At 46.7% G+C, this 16447-nt stretch overlaps 1 protein-coding gene across 2 annotated transcripts in view; it reads left to right on the plus strand.

Annotated features, from left to right (window-relative positions):
• Nucleotides 1-16447, plus strand: part of stxbp4 (syntaxin binding protein 4) — a 47554-nt gene that overhangs the window by 23067 nt on the left and 8040 nt on the right. For both annotated transcript variants that reach the window (XM_025909902.1, XM_013273974.3), the window contains exons 6-17: nucleotides 337-422; nucleotides 1085-1238; nucleotides 2594-2726; nucleotides 3048-3154; nucleotides 3379-3604; nucleotides 4004-4085; nucleotides 5729-5808; nucleotides 6281-6377; nucleotides 7139-7263; nucleotides 8307-8396; nucleotides 8492-8557; nucleotides 16323-16447. The exon at nucleotides 16323-16447 is cut by the window's right edge and continues 55 nt beyond it. In XM_025909902.1, coding sequence (XP_025765687.1) covers nucleotides 337-422; nucleotides 1085-1238; nucleotides 2594-2726; nucleotides 3048-3154; nucleotides 3379-3604; nucleotides 4004-4085; nucleotides 5729-5808; nucleotides 6281-6377; nucleotides 7139-7263; nucleotides 8307-8396; nucleotides 8492-8557; nucleotides 16323-16447 — 1371 coding nt within the window. The remainder of the gene's footprint in view (nucleotides 1-336; nucleotides 423-1084; nucleotides 1239-2593; nucleotides 2727-3047; nucleotides 3155-3378; nucleotides 3605-4003; nucleotides 4086-5728; nucleotides 5809-6280; nucleotides 6378-7138; nucleotides 7264-8306; nucleotides 8397-8491; nucleotides 8558-16322) is intronic.

Genomic DNA, 16447 nt, shown 5'->3' on the forward strand with positions numbered 1-16447 from the left:
TGTCTGAGTTCTCACTTATCGTCCAATCAAGACATTCTTGGAACCCATTTTTTTTCCTGGAATCTGCAGCTTAAGAAAAGCTCGTGTTCATGAACTAATGACAAACAGATATTTTAAATCCAGGCCTGTGAAATAAACTGCATAGACATCCATGCTGGTTTAACAGTTATTAGCAGTTATTTTATGCTTATTACATGTGAACTAAAGTCTTGGAGAAGACAGAAATGTCCTTAATTCCTTCAGTTTCACCACAAGGACTGGGTTTGAGGTTAGGACGAGGATCTTTGAGAAGTGAATCTGAAACAGGGCGCTGTGATGTGTTCATGTGTCCTTCAGGAGGGAGTTCGCTGAGCTGATGGAGAAGTACAGCTCCAACCACATCACAGCGTCAGGACGAGTCTCTCCCACGCAGCTCTCCACAGGTAACCCCCCCCCCATCACGTTGGACATGAACGTTCGACCCAGAACAAACCGAACCCTCAGATAGGAGATGTCCCAACTCCAACGGCTTAAATGCCTTAAAATTCACAGCATGTTACAAAATCGCTTTATGGTCACTTTCCAAAACTGACAGTACTTTTCAAAAAAAGTCCTCCATTACTAAAGTTTACCTTTCCACTTCCGTGTCTGCGTTTCCCAGAACTGTGTAAAAAATCCAAAGATGTCTCCAGTTTCTAAAAGATGTTCCCACCTCCCAAAACGTCCCAACTTTCCAAACATCCTCACTAAATATGTTCTGACCCAAAAATGTGCCCAAGTTCCAAAAAAGTAAAAATCATAATTTCACAAAGGTGTTCCGACTTTCCAAAACATCAACAATTCTCAAAAATGTCCAAATTTTCCAAAAATATCTTCACGCTCTAAACATCTTCTCACTTTCCAAAATAAAGTCTCCTCACGTCAGTCTCGTCCTCACAAAGTGCAAATCCGAGTTTCAGTCCTGAGTCACTAAATTGATCCCGTGTTCCAGTTTTTCTCCGGCCCGCCGCCTCCCCCCATCTCCCCCCGTCTCCCGCTCTCATTCCTTTTCTTCTCTCTCTCCCACCTCACCTCTCTTCATTCTTCTTCTCTTGTTTCTTTAAAGGGAAGCTGACGGACACGGCCTCCTCCTCCTCCTCCTCCCGGTCCGAGAGCCCCCAGCTCCTCAGTCCTAAAGAGGGGGTCACGGCCTACACCCACACCGCCCCTTACCCCGCTAACCCCGCCTACGCCGTGCACACACCTGCGCACGCCTTCAGGTAGGATCTAAAGAACAGAAATAACTCCCTCTCACAGTGATGCCTTCACTTTCCTGTAAACCACAAAACATTCAACACAGATTCTGATTGGCTGTTTTATATTTATTATTAAAATGCATTTTCAAAAAGTCTCAGAGACATAAAAACACATAGAGAGCTAAACCCATCCTGCAGTGAGTTTTCATGAGTAATTTCTACTTTCCAGCTGATTTATTCAGAGTTTGTAAAGAAACCAACACGACTGTTAATCTGTGAAGTCCTTTCTTTGCCACTTGTTGGTGTTTTAGAGCGTCTCCTTCTTTACATGCTGCCCCTGCGTCACATCTGTCATGTAGCGCTGCGTGGCAGCAGGACGAGGACGAAAGGTTAAACTGAAAACGCTTTATTCACTGGAGAAAAACGTTGAATACAAAAACAAAACTAGACAACACTAAGAAACTAGGGACAAGGAACGTGGAGCCAGGAAACCTGGGACCACGAGGAAACGTACACAGCGGAGAGGGAACATGAGGGTTAACGAGGAAAGACAAGCAGAACAATGAGAGGACGTGAACAGGTGGGACAAATGAGACCTAACGAGACAAGGGGGAGCAAAACTAGATAGACTGCACACAGGAAAGGGACTATCAAAATAAAACAGGAAGCATGACATTCATAAAGACGCAGACTTGACGGAGGAGAGAGGAGATGCATGAACATGGAGCACAGAGGAACGATCACAGAGACAAATAAGGAGAACGAGAACACAGAACTAAACCTTCACTAGAGACACGACAGCAACGCTGAAATCCAGGGTCACCGTCCCAGGACCGTGACAACATCGTCCAGTTAGAAGGACTTTTGTTTTCTCTGAAGGAGAGATCAGCCATGTTTAAAACAGGATCTTTTAAAGAAGGAGAGACAGAAATAAAAAAGTATGTAAAAGTGAAACTGATCCAAACTAAATAACAAGACAGCAGAGTCCTGAAAGTAAAAGTACTCGCGATGATGGAGCCTGTCCACGATGGAACTGGATCATATTATTGATTAATGATGGTATATATCAGTTTAATGTTCCAGCCTGAGTATACAGGCAGCCTGCTGTAGTTATAACATGTTAGCAGAGCGCAGTACTGACATCCATACTGCTGTACTGCAGTACTTTAACTACGAGTACATTCAGTGGTTCCAGGCAGTTTGTTATTGGACGGCGGTTATATAATAAACTATGATTCAGCTGCATGGAAACACCAGCAGCCACTAAAAATAGTGAAAAGCCTCTTCAGCAGTTCGAAGCTGGAGGAGGGTTAGAGATTATGACAGCGTGCTTTTTAATCACGCTCAGTGTCATACCGCCTCTCTCTCTGTGTCCTCAGTGACAGTGTCATTCAGTTGATATGTGTCGCCAAGGGAACAGGCCTGGGGCTCATCATCAAGGGCGGAGCCAACCGTGCCGAAGGACCAATGGTGTTCATTCAGGAAATCGTGCCTGGAGGAGACTGCCAGAAGGTCAGCATCTTTGTGGTCCGGTGGTTTGATTCCGATCATTCTGGATTCAGTGAGAACCCCACTGGGCAGCCTGCTGTGCCTACAGCAGATACTAAATGTATCTGATATTAACTGATCCTCTGGTGATTCAGTGGGTTGATAACAGATAAGGTGACATGTCAGTCCTCAGCAGACTCAGCTTCATGCCAATAAAAGGCCAGACTACAGCACTCGTTTTATGCTCATCTAATAATAATCATACCGACTTATATTAATAATGCTTATGTGAGCATGCTGCTGAGCATGCGGCCTCACTGCTCCTGTCTGACTGTGCTGCTTCAGGACGGCAGGCTGCAGGTTGGGGACCAGCTGGTGTCCATTAACAAAGAGTCGCTGATCGGAGTGACATACGAGGAGGCCAGGGGCATCCTGACACGTACCAAACTCAGGTACGGCACACCTGATACCAAACATACATTATGCAAATGACAGGATAGCACACAGCAAGGACATAAAGACACGGCGCAGCTGTTGTTTCAGGTGCTTTTCAAAGATGCAGCATTGTTTAATATTCAGAAACCATAAGATGAAAACTGAATAGAAACATAAACTGGAGGTCGTCTCTGATCACTGAAATCCAGACGTTTAACTCAGAACCAGTCTTGTGTTCTAGACCCGACCCGACCGTGGAAATTGCCTTCATCAGGCGGAGGTCATCCTCCAGCTCCAGCAGCGGGCCCCACAGCCCCATCTCCCTGCAGGGGTCCGGTGGTGGGGGTGGACCCCAGATGAGGGCCCCGGCGCTGGGCACTGTGCCTCAGCAGCCGGCCGTGGTTACCAAGATCACCTCCAGCCGAAACCCCGCCAGCGAGACCCTGCCGTCGGTCAACGTCACACAGGTCAGAGCTTCGACTCGGAGCGCCAAATAAAAGTTCTTTCAAACACAGAACTCGGATTTGAGCTCTCCCTTCTCTAAAGTTAGGTTAGATTAAAGAGGAAGCAGGACGTCTCAGACCGCTTTAACAAAAGAACCGTATCAGTTCAGCCTCATGGTGGCACTGAGCGTAAAGTCAGACACTAACAAGAGTCTGTTACATAGTTTATGATAACCCCTCACCTGTCTGTGCAGGTGTTTCAGCGTGGCCTGGAGAAGCGTGTCGTCTCTACAGCTGAGATCACAGATTTACAGACAACACGTTAAAAACACAGAAAACTTTTCATTGATCATATAGCAGCATATCTGACACACACACACACACACAGAGTCATTAACATGCTGTGTTAATGTGTGAATGCAGGTGCGAGTGTCTCCGAGCAGAGCAGAGCAGACACGTGTGTCCTCGCCTCCGGAGAGTCACAGCCTGCCTGAGACGAACCCCGGTACGTATCCACCGCTCAGGAAACACAAAAGCCTCAAACGTCAGACGTCTGGTTTATTTGCTTTGTTCAGCTGCAGCCTTGTGACAGCGTTTAACACCACGCAGGACGGAGACCATCAGAGGTTTTCAGTAGTTTTAGGAACTGAAGGTAACATTGGAGGAGTTTCCAGACACTCGACAGCTCTGATTTGCATAAAGTAGCTCAGACCTGAAGTTCATGCAGTAACAGTTTAACCTCAAAAATCCAGCTGTGTGGTGCAAAACATCTGTGACATCATTTCTAATTGCGATGTCAGGAAATCGTACAGCAGCATCAGGAGAATGTGAACATATGCAGGCAAATGTGTGTGCACAGACGAGCCGCCGTGAGCTGTTAATAAATGTCTGGAAGGCGGGTTGGGGGGCAGATGGCGCGTTCATGTTCTCCTGTCACAGGAGGAAGTGAGGTAAGTGGAGGTCTGGCCTGTGACTGGCTGAAGAGGTGCGGAGCATCGCTGGGTTCCTGTATTTAAGGAGGGCTGAGGTCTTTGTCCATGTGGGAAATCATTCTGTTCGTCGTCACCCTTAAAGCCTGAAGGCAGGACAGATGGACGACCTGAGGCTCCAGCTGTCCCAGCAAACCAGTCTGACCTGTGGCGTCTCCATGGTGATGTCTGAGGCTGAAGAAGACGCTGTTAGGGTCACAAAGCTAACACACCTGTAACACCACCTGCAGAGACACAGGAAGGTTGTGTTCTGTTATTTATCTGCGATTACTGAGGCATAACTCCCCTGCAATGAACAGAATTTAAAGGTACTTTATTTAAAATTACAAATTATATTTACCTACAAATGTTTAAAGGTTGGCACAATCAGGTTTATACAAGAAATAATTCATGATAATAATAATGAAACTGTAACAAATGTAAGTAGTGAGTAAGACTAAAATAAAAGGACAACAGAACATAAAAGGAAAAATAAAACCTCCATAAAACAGTCGCACAGAGAGCACAAGATTGTTTTCTGCAAAATTATCATGACACTGCACAGTGATTACAGTTATTTAAAGTATAATTCGTGTCTGCTTTCCTGTAAAATACACAGAATTTAGGCAGAACTTACATTTTCTTGCAATCTAATTGTTTCTTTCAATATTTAACATGACTTCATGATTTCTTTGTGATTGTTACCTCCTCATTTAAGTGCTTAAATATGTGTAGATAAATAATGTTACACAATTGTTTCAAATTCAGATTTCCTGTTTTTGTGGTTATGTGGTAGCAAACATGTGATTCTTATACTCGTTGGCTCCTCATGTTCACTCGTGTTGTTTATTTAAATATTTTTTGTAATTATTTTTGAACATTTTGTGATTGTTGTGTCTCTCTGTCACAGTTTGTGGTCATTTCGCATCATTGTGTAGTTGATTTGTGGATATTTTGTGTATTTTTATTCTGTTTTGGAGTTTTTTTTGTGCCTTTGTGGACTTTGACGTCTTTCCTGTCCTTCTCTCCCTGTTTTCTGTGTGTGCTGCCGTTTCATCAGCATTTGTTGGGTCCTTGTAGTTGTTTGGTGTGTAGTTGTCATCTGTTTCTTTGCAATCATTGCACACCTTCATTGTCGTCGACTAAAGAGAAAAAGCCGTGTGTGTTCCTCTGCTTCCAGAGTCTCCGAGCAGTCAGCCTCCTCAGAGGAAGAGCTCCCTCAGCGACAGCTGCCGCCTCAAGATAGAAAGGTTGGAGCAGGTGAGTGTTTGTGATTCGTACCTTTGAACCAGCAGAGTCAGCAGGATGAACCAACCAGCAGGCAAGAAAACAGCCAAACATGTAAATCTGCACAGAAACCATCAAGACCCTCTGAGGTTTTATTCAGTGTGACAGAATCAGGTGATGATTTACCTGCACGCTGACGGGAACGCCAGCAACATCATTCAGCTTCATGGGATCAGAGGAAAAAACTTTTTGTTCCAAATCCAACCAGAACACAAAATGTGTTTGTGTACTTCATCACATCACATCGCCCAGGTCACATCAGCTGGCCTTCATGAACCAATCAAATTCATGAGCCGACACTCTCTTCTCATTGGTCAGTGGCTGTTTGTCAGTGTGTGTTTGCCCCATGTGAGCTGTGTATCGATCCGAGCGTGTGTGTGTGTGTGTGTGTGTGTGTGTGTGTGTGTGTGTGTGTGTGTGTGTGTGTGTGTGTGTGTGTGTCCAGGCTCTGGAGCTGATTGGCCTGAAGCCCTCCGACGCTCAGCGGCAGGCGCTCCGGTCCAGACTGCGAGCTGATCCGGCCGGGACGGTGGCCTTCACAGGTAAGACATCATCGCTCAGCTCACCTGTGGCTGTCCGCCTGCAGGTGTCCCTCATCCTCACACCTGTGCAGTACATCATATGGAGTGAAAGTTAAACGTACTTGCAGTACTTACTGAAGTACTTGATCTTCTTTTATTTGTATTTAGCTCGTGTTTCTTTTCATAGTTGAAGGTTTTAAACGCAGCTCTGAGGTTTTTATCTGGAGTTCTGTTTCTCCTGCGTTCGGCTTTACTCGCCTCCTTTCCTCCTTTGTGCCCTCGGCGGTTTCACCTGTGTCGTTCCCAGTTTCCCTTCACTTGACTCGAGCTTTGCAGACTATCTGCTCACTTGTGTTAACTTAGTGCTTTTATTCTGCTTTGTTTGAAAAAGTGAAGGAAAAGCAGAGAGCTTCAGTAGAGTAAATAAAATGTCTTCGTCTGCTGCCTGACATCAGAGTAGAAACGTAGAAAAGCTGTTTGAACTGAGGTTAAACAGCCTCCATGAAATGATTCAGAATCAGAGCGTTTCCCGATGTGACCTGAGATCGAGTCATCCGTGCAGACGGTGCTCGAGCTGAACGAGTCCAGTTAAAAGTCCTGGATGTGACTGTGAAGTTCTTCTGAGCAGGTTTTTCTTCTGTGCAGCCGCCAGGTCGTCACCATCACACAAAGAGGCGATCCATTAATCTCACTGTTAAAAAACAGAAGGTGTGGTTGCAGATTCAGGCTCGGGTCGGCGTTCTGCCTCCTGCTGAGCGCTCGTGTCTGTTTTCTGTTCCCAGACTTCGAGAGCCTGATCCAGGAGCTGTTCAAGCCTCAGCTGGAGGAGCTGGGCGTCACCCAGCCCGGGTCTCGCTTCACGTCCGACGACCTGTTCAGCTTGCTGGAGTCGCCCAGCGACCCGAGGGTAGGAGCGTGCAGCACAACGCACACGTCTGATGTCACACAGTTACTGAGCTTTATAAAACACCTTTTTACTGTAGATTACTTTAAACTCATAGAAAAGAGGAGGAGTGACTCCTCCTGGATGTCTGCAGGTATATGCAGCCACTGTACTAAATACACAGTTTCAGTTTTGCAGTGCAAACAGTGATATGTCGAATATTGTAGTATGTTATAGTCTGTGAAAAACGCAGACATGGTGAGCAGTCACTATATTTATAAGTCTGTTAGTGCAGTATGATTGATGATGTCATCAGATGATGTCATTAAAAATGCTCCAAAAGTCTCCAACAGAACAAACACTGCTGTAAAGTTTTAATATGGGAGTCTATGGGGACTGACTCACTGCTGCCTCTGGTGGACGTCAGAGGAACCACAGGCTTGTTTTAACAGCCACAGTGAAGCTAAGAACAGCTCCCAGTGTCCCACTCTGCTGCTTGTTCCAGATGTTTTTGATGCTCAGCACACAGATGTGGAGCTGAACTACCAGCCCGAGCATGCTGGGACCTTCAGCCCAGTCTGTGATGATGAGGCTGCTGCGTGTGGTTGAGATCACCTGGAATCAGCAGGTGGAATCTTAGTAAAGTGAATGAATCAGACTGAGGATCATCCAGGTTTAAGTGAACAGGAGCACGTAATGACTCCACGTCCGCTCCACTGTGGACGCTGTCATTGAACAGGAGGGTCCTATCAGTAGAGCGTGTGCTGTGCTGGGGTCACACAGGGTCAGGTCACATGGGGTCACACAGGTCACACAGGGTCACATGGGGTCACACAGGGTCGATGGACTTGAGAGCAGCAGCAGCTGCGTCTCTGAGAGGATACAGGCGTGATACATGTTCAGGTCATCATCACACGAGCCTCCACGTGCTGCTTTCACTTACTCTTCGTCATTTATGGCACTTTCAGCCTGACACTCACCTGAGGGACGCTAACGAGACGCTAACGAGACGCTAACGAGACATTTTCTGTCCCAGATGTTTCTGATGTGTTTGTGTGTTCGTGCAGCCGTCACTGTCGGACTCGGAGGACCTGGAGGAGATGGAGCGGCTGAGGAAGGAGCACATCGAGGCTCTGAGGGAGATCAAGAGGCTGCAGGTAAACTCACACCTGAGTCATTTTGTAGAATTCAATCATGTCCAAAGAAAAGTCGGCTTCATTAAATATTGTAATGTGTTCATCCTGATCTGCAGGAGCAGCTGGTCGAGTCTCAGAGAGTCCACCATCAGATGGAGGAAGAGCTCAGCAAGGTCAAACAGGTGAGTCGCACCTGCTGCACTCATCCAACCTGTGGACATGTGTGAAAACAGGAAGTGATACACAGGTCATGTGTTGGTCAGTGGCTGTGGGGGGGCGCTTAGCCTCCACAGGAAAACTGTGATGGATGCTGGAGTCAGGAGTGTGTGTGAGATGAGGTGCTTCTTTTAAAAGAGATCGGCAGGTGGAGGCCTTCACACACACACACACACACAGACCTGCAGGTGTGATTATAAAGAGCTTCAAACCAAACTGTGTGTGTGTGTGTGTGTGTGTGTGTGTGTGTGTGTGTGTGTGTGTGTGTGTGTGTGTGGGAGGACCATGAGCCCCGTGTTGAACCTTTTTTTATTTTGGGCTCTAGAATAGCTCCGCCTCCTCCTCCTCCTCCTCCTCCCTGCGTTGTGTTTGTTGTGATTCAGAGCTGAAGGGTCTCGGCCTCTCTCGCTCCCGCTCGGTTGCATAAATCGATCAATATCTACATTTAGCCGACAAGTTCACCATAACAACAAAGGCCGACGGGGCGTTTCCTTCCTGAGTCTCAGACCCGAGGAGCAGAAATGAGGAGGACGCAGACCCGAGCGTTCACTTCCTGCTCTGAAGTCGCTCCTTTAGCTTCTTGCAGAGTGCAGGTTTGCAGACATTGGACTTTTTCTATTCTTTGCTTTTTCATAGTGAAATCTTGTTTTTCTTAGATTTTGCCAGAGCAGCTTTGCATGACTCACAGTTCAGAATAATCCTTCTTTATGTGATTCTGGGCCTTGGTCCCTCAGTTCATCCTCTGTCTGAAACAGGTTGTTTTAGTTCCGCCCATTGCAACCAAAAGGCCAATGGGTGGATCTTGGGATATCTCCCATCTGTGACATCATACAGTTAAAGAGTAGAAAAAACTGTGTGGAACTGAGTGTCAGAGCAGGCTGTTCATCCAGTGGCTTCATTATTAGAAACTTTGGCCATGCTAATGAATATCCACCATTGGAAACGCCCCCTGCTGACCATCACAAGGAATGCAGGACTAAAGTATTAACTTTTATCAACATATTTTCAAAATATCCATTTGAGCCCCTTCAGTGTGCACCTCAGCCTCAAAACCAGGCACTCAGGTTCAGAGGCACTGTATCGACTCACAAACTCTAAAAACACGTTAAAATATTCTAAAGTCTACTTTACATCTCTGTCATCTGTCCTGGTATAAAAACAGGGTTTAAGCAACATTAGCTGATCAGACATGTCCTGAGTCACATCAGGGCGCAGATCACAGCCGGCCGACTGTCAGCTTCAGCGCTGCCTGCATATTTAACAAACCTGCACAGGTGAGTTAAGCTGACAGCCTTTAATCCTGTGAGGGAGGATTTGATCAAGTTTTCAGGCTGGAGTCACTTAGCCTTCCACACTCACACTGTGTTTGCATTATTATAATCTGATCCAGGTTCAGCCTGTTTCGGACACTGTGTTTGCTTTTCAGTAAAAGTCGTTGGAGGTGTGAGTCGTTGGTGCTCCTGAATAAGCTGAAGTGCTTTTAATATCCTTTGTCTTTGGCATTTTACCAGCTCTGCCGCAGCTTTCAGTGCAGCCTCCAGCTTCGAGATGGAGACGTTATGTTATTATTACATAACCATCAAACAAAGCAGGAAGCAGCCGTCGGTGCAAATGTGAGTGTCGTTTGTCAGGGAGCACAAAAACCTTTCGTCTGGGCAGAAGCGGGACCGGCCGCTGCTCTTTTGTTCCGCCTCGCACTGCCAGGCTGTACAGCTTGTGCACAGCGAGGGATTTTTCTTCCATTATGCTGCCTTTTCTGGAGAGCGAGCAGGCGGGCGCAGGAGAGCGGGCTGACATGCTCCTTCATTAGAGATGGAAGTCAGCCTTTAAGACAGGGGGCCTCTCAGAGCCCCTCGGGCCCCCCTGAAGCCACAGCTGGAGGGAAGAGAGCTCACGCTGGGATCCATTAGTTACCCAACCATACACCACACACACACACACACACAGAGCCACACACACACACACACACACACATACACACACAGAGCCACACACACACACACACATACACACACACACACACTCACACCTCATCTCCACACTCAGTGGACACTCTACACTGGAAATCATCCAGGAGTCTAATTTTACCCGTGAGTGTGTCCCAGTTCTGAGCCACTCTGCTCTGATGGTCAGACTTTAATGTCCTGGTTTTGGACAGCGTGCCGCGCTACTGTGCAGCATAAATTACAGTAAATGATGTCCTCCAGAGGCACAAAGTAAAGACTTGCATTAATGTTGGACTCCATTATTAAACAAGTAAATTCATGCACAGCGACGTTATTATACTTCCGATGGACCCTGGTGTCATTTAAAGAAAACCCAGTAATTATGTTCTTTATGATGAGGGCAGCGAGTGAAGCATGGCCTGTATATAAAAGATGGATGTATTCACCATGACATCACCCACTGGTTTTGGTCTCGTTAGCATTTTGGCTGTCATAGTGTTGTTATCTGGACCATATTTAGAGGTGAGTGTGGACCGACACTTGCTCTCTGGGTTGTTGGAGACTCAAGTGGCCATCCAAGGAACTGCAGTTTTCTGGGTAATTCCATGTTGGGTTTATATTTCAGTCCTGGAAGCTCCTATGTAAAGGTAATGTGCTAAATTAAGTCGATGTACATGAACTTTGCAGTCGTGAGAAAGTTTAAAGTCATCACTCTCGTAACATTTTAGGCAACTATTCATATACTGCATGGAAGGAGTGGCAGGTGGAAGAAGTCTCCCTTGTAATGTACTTAAGATTGCAAAAAGGTGGACTTGAACCTCAAAACCTCCTAAAGCTCCTCAATCAGTTTAAATGCAGAAATAATAACAATCGTTGGTGAAACTGAGTGAAAGTCCTGTGTCCAAAAACTGCTATTTTGCAAAAAAAGATCTTTCCTCAAGTTGTTTCCATCATTCCATCCATCTATCCAATTTTTTCCTCTTGTCCGGAGCCGGTTCACGAGGCCCAGACAACCCTCTCATCAGGCAACCTCCTCCTCCAACACCAAGGCGTTTCCAGGCCAGCCGAGATATAATCTCTCCTGCCCTGGGTCTGCCCGGGGCCTCAGACTTGGAGGTGCTGATTCTCATTCCCACAGCTTTACACTCGGCTGCGATCCGCTCCAGTGCAAGCTGGAGGCCACCACCTGATGAAGGCAACAGAACCACATTATCTGCGAAAAGCAGAGACGAAATTCTGACACTGACCAAGTGGAAGCCTTCCTCCACATGGCTACGGCTAAAAATTCTGTCCATACAAATTATGAACAGAATCGGTGACAAAGGGAAGGCCTGGCGGAGTTCAACACCCACCAGGAACGAGTTCGAGTTATTGCCGGCTATGCAGATCCAGCTCTTACAACAGCTGTATAAGGACACCCCGTACTCCCGAAGCACCTCGGAGAGTCAGACTATCCAGCATCCTGGCATAGACTCTCCCAGGGAAGCTGAGGAGTATGATCCCCCTATAGCTGGAACACACAATCCAGTCCCACTTCTTAAAGACCACCCCAGTCTGCCAATTCAGAGGTACCGCTCCTGATCTCCACGCAACATTGTAGAGGCGTGTCAACCAGTACAGCCCTAAAACATCCAGAGCCATGCCGGCACCTATTGGCTGCCTCCAAAGTCCAACAAGGTAACCCAGCCCTGCATGTACCAGTGGGGTCACTCAATATGTCATGAGAGCATCTCGTTCATGAAAATCAAAACTGCCATTTTTGAAACCTGGCAAGGGAAACGGCTCCAAGAAACGACGCTGTGGTCCCCAAGTCTGGCGAAAAGCCACAGGCTGAGCAGCAGGTATATTCTTGCCTCAGTGGCCACCTTTGTTGTAGCATTCGTGTTGCACACAATGGAAAATCACTCGATCTGAGTCGAGTCATGGTGAGTCGATCCGAGTCGGTACTTATGGGAAAGGTGCTTATGTGTTTAGGCACCTTGCATAGCAATCAGATCTGATGATATGATCACAAAATTGACCTGCTGCCTAGAGTGTCCTGGTGCCATGTGCACTTCTGGACACCTTTATGTTTGAACATGGTGTTTTGTATGGACAAACTGTGGTTTGCACAGAAGTCCAGTAACAGAACACCACTCGGTTTCAGATCTGGGAGGCCATTCCTCCCAATCACGCCCCTCCAGGTCTGTTGTTGCCCACATAAGCATTGAAGTCTCCCAGTAAGACATTTTTTCAAAGTTTCCAAAAAATGTTTTTTTCCCAAAACTTTCCCCATTCAACTCAAAAAACCAAATTATTACATTTGTTTAATGTCCCTACTTTCCATAAATGTCCTCACTCCAAAGGTTAAAACCTGAGATTGGTCCCCACAGAGCTGGGGTGGTGGACATGAACATAAAACCTCATTTTTAAAACGGCGGTTTGTAGATTGTTAGTGCATGCATGCCCTTGAGGAAAAATGGAGGTAACAGATGGATGACACTCACTCTGTGTGTGCATGTGTGTGTGCATGTGTGTGTGTGTGTGTGTGTGCGTGTGTCTGTGTGTGTGTGTGTGTCCAGCATTTCCGAATCTTGTTCATAAATCATCGTATTTTGCGTTTGCTCCATGTGTGTTCTGTTAGCTTCCACTGCATATGATGTCGCAGCAGGAGGATGAGAGCTGCCAAATTCTCCCCAGTCTGCTTCCTCTTTGCCTCGAGTGTGTGTGTGTGTGTGTGTGTGTGTGTGTGTGATCTCAGTGGCTCAGAGCTGAGTAAAAACCCTCAGTTACAGGTAATTTGTTCTCATTATAGCAGATGAATATATTTCTTTCTTGCCTGCATGAGTATCTTTACATCAGGGGGAGTTTTGGGCCCCCTGTGACGTCCTGCATGCTCCCCGTTGAAATCGTGCAGTGTTGTGACAAAGCTCAGCGTTCACTCCGATCTGTTAGTGCCACCAAAGATCAGTTTACCATGTGATGTTTATTTCAGCGCTGCAGGGTTACAGTTACTGGCTGCCAGTGTGCCAATTGTACTGGGAGTGGTTGCTTCCAGTTATGAGTGTCTAATTATTGCTGGTGTCTGTTTCACTGCCCTGAGAGTTACATAACCTCCACGGTACAGACTGGCTCTCCCTCTGCATTAAAATCACATGGGGTCAAAGCCCAGCTGGGCCTTTATACCAGCACATATTTCCCTCTGACCTGTAGTGCTTTTGTTCATCTACATAGTTTGAGTAGTGACGTAGTGACGTGTTCTCGTTGGCTTTATCGAACAAGGAGCTCCAAATTTCTCATGGTTTTCATCCAAGTCTGAGGCCACGGTGGTCAGAATGAAGAGGTGGAGCGCTCACTCTGGCAACGGTTCCTGCTTAAACTAGAGGAGTTTAAGTGTCTCGGGGTCTCGGGAGAGTGTTGGGGTGACGTCTGCTGACTCTGGTAAATGGTAAATGGCCTGTATTTGTATAGCGCTTTTACTAGCCCCGCCTAAGGACCCCAAAGCGCTTTACATACCCAGTCATCCACCCATTCACACACACATTCACACACTGGTGGAGGCAAGCTACGTTGTAGCCACAGCTGCCCTATAGCAACGAGCTGAGAGCAGTGACATACAAGCTTCCTCTGAAGGATGTCCGGACTCTACAAAGGGAGATTAGCTTGGATTTCTGGGACTCACCCTTCTTGTAAAGACCAGGGTTCCTCCCGGGTGCCTCGTTGGTGTGGTGTTTGGGACATGTCCAACTGTTCTGAGGCCTTGGGGCAGGAAATGATGTCCTTTAGCAGGTCTGGGAGCTCTTCCTCGTATCTCCCTCTTAGAGCTGCAGGAGGTGATCTCCCTCGCAGATGGATAAGTGGAAGAAGAGTTCAGGCTGCTGCACTTCATAGAAGGCTTCACTGTGAATGAAAAGCTGCCAGGTGCAGCTGAAATATGACTAAAATGGAGGCAGCATTCGTTGTGCTTCGCCTCTGTGGAGAAACAAACAGGTTTAGAAACATCGGTGACTCATTGTTGCACGGCTGTCGTTCACACTCTGATTGACACAGAAGTAAAAATGTTTGTTTGCAGCGCAGCATGTCGGCGTCACTCTGAGCTGGTGAAAGGTGTGTGTTGTGTGTAAAGTCACAGAGCCCAGCCTTCTTCACTTTGACCTGACTGAATCTGGCTTTGTGGTTTTTGCAGAGTTCAGATCGGGCACAGTGCCTACGTTTTGTAGTTCAGCTGAAAAATAATCAGCCAGGAGTGACACGAGGACATGAAGTAAGCCCTGTGTCTTGTTTTTGTTCCAGCGTTGTTACGTAAGAGAGCGCCAGCCAGTCAGTCGAGCCCGACCTCGCTCTTAAAGCACACAACCAAACAGTAAGAGCTCATTCCAAGAAAAACACCACCAACAAAAACAACCTGCCAAAAAGCGACGATGACCTGACTTACTTTTTATTTTTAGCTCAAGCATTACTCATCTCATGCTGACGGTGTGACTGTACAGAGACGTCTGAGTCTTAACAGCGACTGCAGTGCTCACTGAGATATCACCTGATCAACGCACAGTCATGAAATTTTATAATAGTATTCCTCAGAGGTGGTCCTCAGGTCCTCAGAGGATGACGCCTACTGATGCTGGCAGACTTTGCTGACTCTGGGGAGTATGACCTCGGCCTCCGGTAACACTGAGAGGGACCGTGACCAGGATATGTCCTTCAGGGCACTTACTAAACAAATATGTAGGACTGCTTTCTTGCCTGGTTCTGCCGGAGGATTCTTCCTGTTCAAAGGGAGTTTTTCCTTCCCACTATCGCCAAGTGCTTGTTCACAGGGGTTGTCTGATTGTCTGTATTACTGTAGGGTCTTTACATTAAAGAGCGCCCTGAGCCGACTGTTGTTCTGAAATAAATAAAATTTCTATGATCAGTTCATTATTTTAAACCGCTCGTGTTTAACATGTTCCTTTGCTCGTCTGTTTCTTATTAAGCAAAACTAACATTAGCATCTCATAAACTGCATATATGGAAAATTTATAAGTGTCAGTGTTGTTTTAAATGATTAGAGGTTTTATACAAATGAGTCACTTTTATACAAATGAGTGCACATTAAAGTCAATTAAAACCATTTTTCTGCTCCTCATTCTGTCTCGACTTCATCTGGTCCTTTAGTCCGACTTTCTGAGACGTCTTTCCTGTTTCAGAGTTTCCGTCGTTCTCCTGTTCACTGCTAGTTTACTTGGATTTCATGGGTTTTGGATGTTGGGTGCAGCCTACAGATCTCAAAGTGAAGCTGATGATCACGTGCCTCAAACCTGCATTATTTCTAACGATGGGGTTAAAGTCTATGAGAAACTCCCTGCTCACCTCTTTCACATTTTCCTGATCAGTTCATGGTGTCAGCTGCTAGTAAAAATCAAGATAAAGGTTTAGTCCTGTGAGCGTTCATCGACAGTTTGATCGATCTTTGTCACCAGACGGAGGTTTATTTTATTTTTTAGATGATAATGCAGCTCTCCAACCGTAGGTAACCTTATCACAGACAGAAGTATGCTGAGCGCTGACAGGCCTGCTGGGACTCGACTGCACAGCCTGCTGATTCAGAGAAACGTCCCCGAGGCCACAGCAAAGAGCCTCATCACGCTAACTCATCCTGACACCATCCAAATCATGACACGAGCACCTGGGAAGCTTCGTGAGGGTCTCAAAGCACTGAGCAGAAAGCATCACTGAAACTCTGCTGAGTAATCCCTCATCTTCTCCGTCTCTTGTACTCCATCCTGCCCCTCTCCTCTTCCTCCACCCTCTGCCACCTCTCTGACAGGAAGTGAAACACGGCGCGGAGGAGAGCCGAGCTCTGAGGACTCGAATCCAGCTGGCCGAGGCGGCCCAGAAGCAGGCCAGAGGGATGGAGATGGACTACGAGGAGGTGATCCACCTGCTGGAGGC

The sequence above is a fragment of the Oreochromis niloticus genome, linkage group LG8 (assembly GCF_001858045.2).
Source record: "Oreochromis niloticus isolate F11D_XX linkage group LG8, O_niloticus_UMD_NMBU, whole genome shotgun sequence".
NCBI classification, from domain to species: Eukaryota; Metazoa; Chordata; class Actinopteri; order Cichliformes; family Cichlidae; genus Oreochromis; species Oreochromis niloticus.